The sequence below is a fragment of the Nesoenas mayeri genome (genome assembly GCF_963082525.1).
Source record: "Nesoenas mayeri genome assembly, chromosome: 8".
NCBI lineage: Eukaryota > Metazoa > Chordata > Aves > Columbiformes > Columbidae > Nesoenas > Nesoenas mayeri.
In genome coordinates, this window is record NC_137554.1 from 17,754,317 (window position 1) to 17,767,054 (window position 12,738).

At 39.1% G+C, this 12,738-nt stretch overlaps 1 protein-coding gene across 1 annotated transcript in view; it reads right to left on the bottom strand.

Annotated features, from left to right (window-relative positions):
- Window positions 1-12,738, bottom strand: part of CRB1 (crumbs cell polarity complex component 1) — a gene marked incomplete at both ends in the record, with an annotated part of 101,289 nt that overhangs the window by 67,567 nt on the left and 20,984 nt on the right. The window contains one exon of the mRNA XM_080349210.1: window positions 851-1,435. Within this exon, the coding sequence (XP_080205336.1) occupies window positions 851-1,435 (585 nt within the window). The remainder of the gene's footprint in view (window positions 1-850; window positions 1,436-12,738) is intronic.

Sequence of the window (12,738 nt, forward strand, 5' to 3'; positions counted from 1 at the left end):
GGGGATGGAGCTGTAAACCACATCTCTTATTTCTTATTCATTTGAATCACTTGAAGCAATAGCTGTTTTTTTCCCTATTTTTGCTGTATGACTATTTTTTCTCTGCTAACTTGACTGGCAGTCTATCACTGAAATGCCCTCCCTCTTCTCCTTTTAATGATTCAGTGTGCCACCTCTTGTGGTTCTACCCTGAATACAGCTTTGAAATTGGAAGGGAGCTGTCTCCTGCAAGGATTATGTGCTCTCCAGTTGAGGAAGTAGGCAAGAAAAATCACACCTGCACCTTAAAAATGGAGCCACATAAAACTGGATTATCAAAAAATTGGCAGTTTGGGAACCTGATCGTACTTTTATTTCTATTTAACTTAAATAATGTTCCATTTGCAAGGGCAGAGGAGAGGAAGTTAACATGAAATGTCTAGATCTAACAGTACAGTTTGTTGTGATTAGCAATCAAGCAAGTCTAATTGGATCTAATTTTTAATTCTGTCAAACATAGGCTTTGTCTGAGGATCAAAAACTATGTATAGCACTCTGAGGACAAGCATTTTGAGAATGTTTCTTTTGAAAGAAAAGTTAACTAGCTCTGTGACACAGCTTAATGTTAATGAAACTGCTCTGTAGCTTTTGGTAGATGTGAGATTTCTTTAATCCTTCTCTTATCTGATATCAGTAGTTCACAGTGATAAGGTAACCCATAATGCACCAGCAGCCACTGGTGTTGAAGCTGAAGGCAAGATGTAAATACAGATATGACTAAATGAATGTGTGGCTGGGGGAACTGAACTTGGAACATGAATTATGATGGTTCTCCATGATGCAAAGAAAAAGTTGTTTCAATAGTGCTTACCTGTGTACCCAAGTGGACAGAGGCAGTCATACTGTCCTACCTGATTGAGACACGTTGCCCCATTCAGGCACGGATCTGACACACATTCATTCACTTCCAGGTCACAGTGCTTGCCTTGGTAGCCTGGGACACAGTAGCAGGAGTATTCACCAACCCCATCTTTGCACAGCGCTCCGTTGTGGCACGGTTCGGAAATGCATTCATCAAAATCCGTTTCACAGAGTGCACCTGTGTATCCTGCACTACAAAGGCAAATGGGCCCAGCCAGGCTGTTTTGGCAGGTGCCTCCATGTTCACAAGGGTTTGTGTCACACAGGCTGATGGCTGTTTCACAGGTAGGTCCATTGTAACCAGCAGGGCACTCACAAGTAAAGCTGAGGTTTCCAGCAGAGCTTAAACAGGTAGCATTTTGAAGACAAGGGTTTGAAGAGCAAGGATCAGAGGTTTTATTGCAGAGTTCTTCCACACTGTCCATGGATGCATCTGCACAATGGCAAGCATCATCTTTATGACCAGGAATGCATGTTGAGTTCTTTTGGCAAGAGTTTGACAGGCACCTGGAGTCATTCCTCATGCAAAGTGACTCTAAAAAGGAAAAGCAAAGAGTCCTGAGGATTTCCACGGCACTGGGAATAACCAAGAGTGAAAGAAGTGCAACTGTGCTTTAAAACCAACAGCTCCAACTGTTGGCTGTTGAGAAGAAAACAGGGCTGGTAACTGTAACACGTATTAGTAGACTAATAAATGTGAAAGGAAAACAATTATGAAAATAAGAGTAGCTTGTAATTTCCTGTTCTCACCTCTTCCATCATCCATGGCTTGGCATGTCAGGATTGCTTAGCACTATATTAAGAGTTGGAACAATATTGGTGGTTGTCAACAATTATCCAACAATATGGAATGCGTTTAGGTATATTTAAGATGAATTTGTTTGTTATTTGTTGTTTCAGTTTTGTTTTTTACTAGAAAAATGAATTGAACCACATTTTTCAGTTCAATACCACTTTGTTTTGTTTTGTGGTGAGAGTTTTTCTTTTGTAGTAGAGTTCAACACAGTTAAATGACTTGGGTGCAGTTACAGCTCAATTAAGTGGTTCATGCACTTTGACTTCCTGATTATAAATAGTAACTTAACAGCTGTACAGCATTTATACCACAAAGAATCTCCCAAACACCTGAGATTCAAAATATCTCTGTGAGAGTCTTTCAGCCTCTGAGGCTGGACGGACACTGTAAAGACAGTGCAAACATGTCCCTTATCCTCCAGAAATTGAGCTCCGGCAGTAATTAAAGGCTACTGGAATTGCCTTGTTGCTGTAAAGACAGGCTGAGACAATAGCTATTTGTCACTCCCCAGTCAAGGAGGGGCGAGCTGTTAGCAGCATTGTTCGTAACCCACAACTGAAACACTGACAGAGTTAAAGCAGTGAAAGTAGTGAAACGTGTTCTTTCTAGGAAAATAAAACAATAATTTTGCTATGAAACTGTGTGACTTTCTAAAGTCATAATTAATTGTCTCCATAACAAAATAAATGACTGTATTCAGATAAGCATAACATACATATGTAGGTATACACCTGCTGCCTTAAATTTGGTGTTAGGTAAACTGAGCAATAGCAGCAAGGTGCCAGACACCGAGTGCCTGAGGTAGGTGTGTTGACCTGGACTGAATCCTCTGCAATCACAGCTTCGCTGCCAGTCTCAAGTGAGACAGACTGAAGCTTGTGAACTTTTATGTGTGCTATTATTGGGTCTTCTACATGCAGCACAGAGACAGGCAAAGAGTGCAATGGGGTTCTGTTGATCACTAAATTAATCTCATAATATGTTGCATTTGTCATGATTTGCCATTACTTTGATATGGGTCAGTGGAAACAGTGTTAATCATCAACACACATCTTACAGGTTTGGGAAATTTGTTACATTTAATCAGACTCAAGGCTGTGGACGCGGAGCCAAAGGGGTGATTGCAAATGGGCTGTTTTCTTAGAGAAAACCTCTATCTTGGTCTAAAAGTCAAGATTTCAAATGGAGAGGAGAGGCTAGTGGGAGAAGTCCTGGAGCTGCCTCCAAATACTGTACTGGTAAAATGAAACAATGGCAGATCAAACCTCATAGCCAGTGATTGATGGAAAAAAGAAAGGCAAATAGTTATTTATTGGCATAAACCACCTAGAAGACAAGGACCATACAAATACTGATCCCAAAAGTCAAATACATGTATAGTATTTTAATTCCTACTGATCAAATTGGAAAATCTGATCTGGAGATGAGTTTTATCAAGTACAACTTCCTATTTTGCAACTGATTTTCATTATGCTATAAGTAATCCTCTACGGTATAGCAAGCATCTGAATACCATTGGATTTCTCATGTGATTACAATGTGACATTTCTCATAATATGAGGGTAAAACTGTAAACAAATATTTTGATACGTTGCTAGAGAAAAAATACTTGTATCATGGGATAGGAGAAAAAAAGCAGTCCTATCTTGGACAATAATCTATGAAATAAAGCTGAATGTTCCTTTTGGAGGGAAGGTAGTGTTTCAGAAGGGAAAGACTAGTGAGCTGAGAATGAAAGGTACATTAAACCATCTATATGAGTGTCCTGTAAACATCCTATTTTCTTTTTTCAGTTTATACTTTTATTCTGGAGTCTTGTTTGGAAATATGAAGCATATGTGTCTTCTACAGCAGTTATTTGAAAATAAATGGCAGAACAGCATATATTTGTGCAAACAGGGTGTTGTGAATGAGCTGAACCTGGAGAAATTCAGACACATCTACCACCAGTTTCTAATTTCTTCCTGGTTCTTGGAACTGACATTCAGAAGAGTGGACACAATAGGGAAGGAGATGGGGCACTGAAAGAGAAGCAGCATGTTGAGATGATTATCAATAACTGGGGCTAAACCAATGCTGAAAAAGTCCTGGGCCAGATCCCTGACTTGCTGGGGAAGTGAGAGGCTGGGGCTGGTCACCTGAGGATGACAAGAAACCACTGGGGATTGTCAGATAACACAGATGACTGTGTGTTCTCATAATGTGTATTTTAATACATAATCTAATTCAAATTGTTGGGGGTTTGGGGTGGGCTTTTAATTTCCTCCTAGGAAGGGGAATTGGAGCAAGAAAGCCTAAGAAGGCTTTACCAGCTTAGGAAAGATGGCTTATGCAGATATGACACTATGATAATAAATGAGAGGGTTGGAAAAGTTTTATGTGCCTTTATGTTACTGTGGTGTCTTTTGACTTGAGGTGTGCACAGGAGCAGCAATGTCTCTGAGAATAAAAAGCATCAATCTGAATGAACTTTATGCTCATAAATGGGTACATTTACTGAGTCAAATACCTAAGTAGTACTTGTTTGAACAAGTGGAATAGAGTTCGATGTAGTAACATTGATAGTAACAGTGACATTGTAATTTAAAACAAACTAACAGTGGTTTTAAGGATTACACAGAGATAGTTTCTTGGTTGTTTCTTTTGGGCTGTTGCATGTATGAGTAAAACACAATAAATGTTTTTGTTTGATCTATTTTTAGCTGTTGTCATGCTCATATCTACCAGAGATGCAGAAGAGAAACATCTGGAAAAGGTATGGTCTTTTTTTCATAAAGATTATCTTTATCTAATGCAGGCTAAGACAGACCAGATTAAGAAACCAAGTTAATTCTTGATTAGCAGGAGTACAACTGGAGCTTTACCTCCTGTTCTTTGAAGAAAAACAGGACAAAAATAGTATTTCTGATTTAGTCTATCTTTAAAATGACCATCCCTAAACCTGTTAACGTTCATTTAGTTTTGCACTGGGAGCAGATATTTCATTCTAATGGGGTGTCAGTTGTATTTCCCCAGCTCACAGCTCTCACTGAATGCAAAAGTCAAGAAATTGGCCACGATGTACTGATTTGCTCCACAGTAAGCAGTATTATGGACCTTTCTCCTCAATACACCCTCATGTATGTTCTGATGTTCTAGTTTACATAATGTTGTATATTACCCATATATTTAGTTTCTTTTCTTTAGTGTGGACAATGAAGACCTTACTGCAATCTATTAATTATGGTTAAAACGAGCAAAACTGCATTCCTTAGGAACTTCTGCATCCCACAGTTTTCTTGGGATTGCACAACTTTAAAGAGATTTCTTTTCAGTCTGTCTACCAACTTAAAATTCATTAAAAGTGTGTATTTGAAGAAAAATTGCAAATTTGAAGAAATTGACTATGAATAATTTACAATGTTATCTATTATAAGGTGTAAACTACAAGAGGTGAGGTCAGTCATTCAAGTGCTTCTTACATAGGACCATTGTGGCACAAGAAGCAATTTAGTTAATTATTACTGCTTTTCCAGATATAATTTGCATGCAGCAACTCAGTTTGTTGCAATAACTGTGCCAGAGAGAAACTGAAGCATTTCCCAGCCTGCAGTTTTGATGGCAACAAACCAGCTCTGAGCACTGCTTAAGAAGCTTCGTAGCTCTCTGAGGCAGTAGTAGTGGATGGAAAATGAGAGAAGAGGAAAGCAAGCCCTAAAAGCATAGTCCATAGCCAAGGCAACCAACTTGTCTCCAAGGTGACACCACAATGGGAAAAACATGAAACAGAAAACCTTTCCTGGATTTTTTAAACTATTATTTTAATTTCAGCTCCTCTGGCTTTTACAAAACAAATTTCTTATGTAGAAATTGCCAACATACAATTCAATATAAAAAATAATCCCTAGAGGATGCTTTTGTCTGATTTGTACTACAAATTTACAGTGAAGCAATAAAGTTTTTCGCGTTTTATCTAAATTCTAATATGCTGTGCCATGGTTTTTATTATTTGTATAGATCTTGAGGATCACAAGAGTTATGAAGGTCTTAGCAAAGTTGTAATCACTGTTGAGCTTTAGCTTACTTGTAATTTAAAGGTTAGGACCAAGAGTTCTTGTTAGGGTGCTATATTTTGCCCCAGCAGCAAAACTGCATCTCAAAGAGCTGACTGCCAAAGGGTATGCAATTATCCTACTGTGGTTATCAAATGGTATGTAGTTCACCAAGACATTCCTATTATTTTTTTGAGAAAAGTCATGTCCATAAATGGTGTGAGTGCTTCAGAAAAATCCCTGGATCCTGGACTGCTAGGTAGAGCACCATTTTCCACCTATTTGAGAGAAGTTATTTATATTGTTTCCCTTCCCACACCGTGGAAACTCATTTTCCCTGCTGCTCTGGAGCCATGTGAAAGGATGGATTTGGGAACCTATTAAGAGCAATGTGGAAATGAGAGAGGAAAGTGGAAGCTGGAGTCCCCCATGCTCTGTGGTGTGATGTGGCAGAGTATGGTGGTGTCAGATGCAAAGGCTGGCTCAGCTTGAGCTCATGGTTGAAGAATATTCTCCACTACATTTGCAGAAAGAGGGTGGAAATGTTTCAGTGTTTGGGGGGCTTGATTTTTTCTTTTTATAAGGTTGCAGAGGAAGAACCTGTAAAGGCCTCATGTTCTAGCTCAGATATGCAGAGGAGTCATTTTTGTTCTTAAGCAATTAAGGTCACTTCAGCAGTGACTTGTTCTGACAGTCTTAAAATTTGTATATAACATTATAAAAATGGAAACAAAATGCTGATCACTTTGGATTTACATTGAGTGACACTTGAGGTAATCATCAGTCTCTTTATAAACACTGGTACATTAATCTAATTACGAGCGGAATTAGTGCCAAACATTTTACCCCATGGTTAAATCCTTTTGAGGAAGATGAGATGTTTGGCAGCAAAATTCTTGGCAGTAAAGCTTGCCATCTACTGGCAATTCCTCAGAACTACCAGAAACAGGTCAATACCTCCATCTTAAAAGAGTCGGTCCAAACTGTTAAGAAATGCAGAGAAAGAGACAGTTTTTTTCCTTTTGGATACGCTTAATTCATTAAAGTGTTGCTGTTAGTTTACGAATAATTGAGCTTATATAACTAATCAGCACTAAATATGCATTGTTTTGCACTGGTGAAGACTTCTTACTGATTAGAAACCACTGAAGTGACACAAAACAATTTGGGTGTTGGAAGTGTGTGACAATGAGCACAGGAGGGCAAAATTAGATTAGTGGGCAAGTTAACATAAACAGGGCGGGAGTTTTGAAAGTGCCAAAGCAATGTGAAACAGCTCTTCTGATTCCTGATAAGGAAACTAGTGTTCCTCAGAAAAAAATTGTAGAGATCATCTTTATATCTTTCCTGACAATTTAGTTGGCTTTTCTGTTTGTTTGAATCAGAAAGCTAGACAGCTCATGTGTGCTTTTCAAATATTCTGTTATCTTAAGTTGATAAAATCAAAAGTAAAGTAAAATGGTGAGCCCCAATTCAGAGAATATGATTAACAATTTCAGCCATTCAAAGTCCACAAAGAAAACCTAGCAAACTGTGTTGGGCTGCTTTTGCTAGAAATGTCTTTCAGCAAAGACTTATTCTTTCCAGACATGACTCTCCCTACAAGTTAATGAAAATATCATAATCAGCAGCAGAATTTAAAATCAAATTTCAATCACTGTTAATTGCAATTTTATGAACTGGAGTTCAATTGTCTTCGGCTCATGCCTGCACTCTGCTAATCACCTCATCATGCCTGAAGGCAGCTTGTAATTCCTGATACTGTTCTTCAAACGTGCCACCTTCCCCTGAAGAGGACTCCGAACTTCACAGGAGCTCTCAACGCCAACAGCTTTAGCATCTTTTACATATGCTGTGGAGATTTTGTGACCTTCTTAAAAGAGACAGTCTATTTCCTAGAAAAAAAATCTATGTGAAGTTAGTGAACTTCTTCAAACCAATACAGTCATCAACATTGATGAGCTTACTGTGATTTGAGGAGGGCTTATTTATTTTTTTTCTTTTTTTTCCTTCTTTTTTTTTTTGTTAATGGAGTTATTAACTCACATGTTTGAATTAAAACTAGAAAGCTACATTAGCTAATGCAGATAAAGCAGTTCACAGCAAAATTTGGCTTTTTATTAACTTGTACGTTTTTGAAAGAAACACATAGCAAAAACCCATATGCTGGTCTATGACCTGAGAAATTAAACTTGAAAAATACTCTTAAGGGAAAATGATCAATGTACAATAGGAAAAAAAATGCGATTAAAAAAAAAAAAAAATCTGCGTTTGGGGGGGGCGGGGTGGTGGTGGTGGTGGTGTTTTTAATGTGCTAAAATAGCTTATAGAATTGCCATCTTGGTTGTGGTCAGGCTCTAGAAAGATAAAATTTCATTGGGATAAATGAAGCAACCATTGCTTCTCTTAGTGCTATTACTTCAGTCTGTCTTCTGCTCTTCTGCTGACTCAACAACAGCATGTGGCATTTCTCCACAACTGAAGGCTTACCTTATGATCAAATATGCTCACTGTAGAAGTCATGAAATAATATGATGGTAGCCAGAGTTTAGATAGCCCAGCATCTGCAGTTAGAAATGAGAACCTTCAATATTTGTGTCCGTTTCTTGTTTAAAACTTGCCCATGGGATTTTAAAACAAGTGTGTGAATCTGTGTCACTAAAATATCAAACTCTGTGACTTTAGCGAGATCTTGAAATAATTAGCATTTAACTAGAAATATTAAAATATTGGCCAAGACATTTAGTGCTGCATTGAAGAGCACTTGGTTTTGGTATAACTTGGCATATCTCAGGTTATCTGTGTGCACCATGACAAAGAAAATACAGTTCATCGCTATGACAAAAACTTCCTTGCAAAGACAGCCTTAGAAAGTTGTGGATGTGAATACATATTCCATCTTGATATATCTTGAAGCAACTAGAGAAGAGATGAGCACAGCTGCACAATCAACAGTGACAGAGACTGGGATCAGATACCTTCACCATGGACTGAAAGGCAGAGATGCTGTTTGTGGATCAGCATTTGGCAGAAGGAAAGAAAAGGACATGAAACTGTGCCATTCTGGATAAAACAGAGCAAGGTAAGGGGCTCACTGAGCCCCCAAAATAGCTTTTTCATCCAGATTCTCTGTGAATAGACCATTTCAGTTTTCCCACACAGTTCTGATTTCCGGACTAAAGTCTCAAACTTTCTAAACGTTGTACTAAAACTATTTTACCCCTTCCCTGCCCATGTCCCAAAACAGTTATCTACCATCCTAATTATTTAATGTAAGCAGCAGCTTGTGGTTAACCATGGTGTCATTTCTCCTTTGCAAGGTTCACCTGGGATGGAAGCTCAGCCCCAGGACCTGACCTGTTCTATCCACAGCTGGAATTATATCTCAGTCTGCTATGTGAAAAAAGTATACCTTGGGAAGATAGGAACAAACTTTTACCAAACAAGCAAGCACTTGTCATTGTGTCTACAAATATTGTGGTAAAAAAGGGTTAATCCTGAATCTTTAACTTCAATTGTGTGTCCAAAACATCCTAGCATGTTGTTATAGAAACCACTTTCAGGCTTTAAATCTTGAATTACAATTATTACCATAGTAACCACCACTATGAAGGCTGAAAAGAAAAAAGGGGGTTACACAAATATTCCATTTCTATCAAAAAAAGCCAGTTTGGTTTTCAAGCACATTTGTATCAGCAAAAACAAGGAAAGTAAATTAACAACTTATTTTCTGAAGCAGAAGTATCATATATTAGCTTAAAAGTAACAACTTAAAATTTTAAGATGCTGTTCAGGAAACACTTTAAAGTTATCTGTGATTCAAATCACAGAACTGGTTATTAAATCAGTCTCCATTTGACTATTCTCCAAACATTTCTGCAAGCTCACGCTAATTCGGTGCTGCTCCCCAAGAATGAAGGCCGTTACCGTTGCCTGCCTTTTTTCTTCACAATCTTTTTACCTTTGTGCCGTCCCAGAGCTCCTCATCCTACGAGCACTTTGGCGGCAGCAGCCCGTACAGCTGCGCTGACGGACGGTGCTGAACACAGTGACCTGACAGGCTTTCCTACAGAGCAGCCATGCAGTGACTGTTCTGTCACACCACAGTGAGGTGTGCAAGCTCGGGGTGCTCGCTTGGTGTGCGCACACACACACACACATGGCTGCTTTCCTGCTAGTGCAGGAGTGCTGGAGAAAAGGGAGGAACGAGTGCAGCTCATTAGCTTGGGAGTTGTGCTGTCAGCAGTGGACAAATAAACCAAACAGCTAAAAAGCGAGGTAAATGCTTTCTTCTCATAGTCCCCCCTTCAATTCTATCCTTTGCTTCAATGCAGGAAATACTTTTTCGCTCTCACTTTATTTTGTATCATACACTAGTATCTGTGCTGGGAACAGGAGGAGAATCAGACCAGAAACTCAACAGAGCTCTTACAGATTGAATCTGGAGGATTTTCAGTTCAATTTGCCATCATGACATGGTGCTACTAGCAATGCAGAGTGGATTCTAATGTGAATAAAAGAGTTAATCCACTACTTCTTGACGTTTAGCACTACAGCACTGCAGTTTAAGTTGATAGAGCATAGTGATTATTGTGCTTTTACTATGCACAGATGTTTTTGTCTATATAAGATGCAGGACAGTGGCTGATCAGGCCCAGAAGGAAGGTGATATCCATTACAGTAAATGATGCAGACACAGATAGAGAAACTGAATTGATTTCTGCTGTGCAAGCTACTGTATACACTCTATCTGAATATAGTTTCACAATATTTCTCCAAATTCTTATCTTCTAAGTCTGCAGAAGAGTAAAGACATGAGTGTAATAGGGTGTTCCTTCTCCCTTTAGAAGTGATGAAATTTCTTTTTAGTTGAATTTACACAGCAGAATTTATTCTTAATACTACAGAAAAGGATTCCTTCACAGAGGGACATGGGAGATAAATAGGCACATGAGCAGCAACCACAATAAGTGGTGCTGGGAACCTGGCAGCCAGCTTCAAGTTTGCCTTTCTATCAGCAGTTCAAAGGCAAAGAACATGGAAAATTTTTTGTGCTTAAAATCTGAAACAATTTTATTTAGGTAATAACTAGATTGCTTATTGGAAAGATTTTGTGATTCTGCAGGTTAAATGTCTTTGTCCCAAGAATTCAATCAATACCTTTCCTCTAGGGCTTCACTAAAGCTGGGGACATCCTCGCCATATAACTCAACACACAGAGCTGTGTGTGTAAAGATCTCTCCTCTGAGATGAAAGTTTTGGCAAAAATAGAAATAAAGAGATAAAACCTAAGTGGTTTAGTTAGGGGTATGAATTATGCCTTATACTTTAAAATATTATCCTGTATTGCTTGCTCTTAGTGAGGTTTCTCAGCATGCCAAGAATAACTTGTTTGGATGGATGGATGTGTAATGCTTTTGTGAAAGGTGTGCCTCCTGCCTTGCTCCCAAGAGGTACAAAGATGGCAATATCAAACCTTTTAAATTAATGGAAGCATAATCTGGGATTTCCAAACCTGATATGTGAACCCAGTGAGAGGTGCAAGTGCTGTTGGGGAAGTGGAAAAATGAAAGCCATGCTTGCAGATGGAAAGATGCCACATGTAATCACAGCTGTGCTTAGGAGGAAGGCTAAAACGTGCACCTTGGAAGCAGATACATAGCAAAATAATGAGGCAAATGGTGCCAGAGGTAAAACGGATTGCAGAAAGACCAAAGCATGCTCTCACTTCTCTGCATCAATGGGGGGATTTTCAGGAACACAGAGGGAGTAACACAGTGTAAAACTGTCAGTTTGTGAGTTTGGGTGAAATCCAGTTGCTCCTGGTTCTCTCTGAATTCCAAATAGTGGAAAAATAGGGAGCAAAGGAGCTATTGTCTCTCAAAGAGGCCACATCTCACCTTGAGAGACATAAGGTCTCACAGCTTCTCTGGAGTCTGGGAAGAGTTTGTGGCACTTCGGGTTTGTGTAAGGCAGAGGCTCCCACTGAGCTCCTGGCTCCCACTGAATCAGCCTCAGCAATTTGCTGGGGCTGTGGCTGAGCTGGGGGACGCTGCCTCTCACACAGACCAGCTACTGCTGACTTGCAGCACTGAGATTTCATTTGGGTTACAACATGGAAGCAGCCGTGCTATCACTGCACCCAGCTACTAACACAAGAAAGAAAAAGCAGTCAGAAATGCCACCAACTGCTGATGAATCTTTGATCTACTGAGCCTGGGGTAGAGGGGCTAAAAATTGAGTACAAAATTGACTTCAGGTCCAAATTCTGTGTGCATGTGGTGTTTGCTTTTGAAAGCCATTAGGAGGCATCCTCTTCAGTCTCCATTGAAGGTTCTGCCCTCCACTTCATCTCTCCTTTTCTTAATATAAAAACAGTATACAGCAGTGATTCTGACATACAGTAGCATGTAAAGATGCTGTGAGTTTAAAGCATAGTCTCAAATATCTGTAACACTGACCCAGGTGTGCTTTCTTTCTATGAGTCAAAATTGGATAAGCTTAAAGCCCTGATTGCTAGAAATGCATCAGATCAACCTGTAACATGGAGTACAAATTTATCTACTGGTGAGAGATATTTTCACCTCTGCTTTGCTTGTCACAGATTTCAGAAACTTAGGTTTTTCCTCTGTAAATCATGCTTAAATTTTGGCTTCAAGAAAATATGTATGTGCATACTGATAATATTTACTATGCTAGTAAATCATATGGGAAACATTATTGTCAGGTGCATCACACAGGTTCACAGCCAGGTTTTGATGACTCTCAATTCAACATAGCCTCCAAAAGCACTTGGTTTTATAGCATTAGGATAATAAGAAGATCCCATCAAGGCGTATCAGGTGCACCATATCCCTTCTGCACAGCCAAACCTCTAGCAACAAAATGCACATTCAGAAAATGATGGGTTTTAACATACTAAAACAGGGGTAAAAACCATGACAAAACACAGACCAGTTTTTATAGATCTATTCCTTTTCCCAGCTGGCTTACTATGCTCTGCTTTGAAGT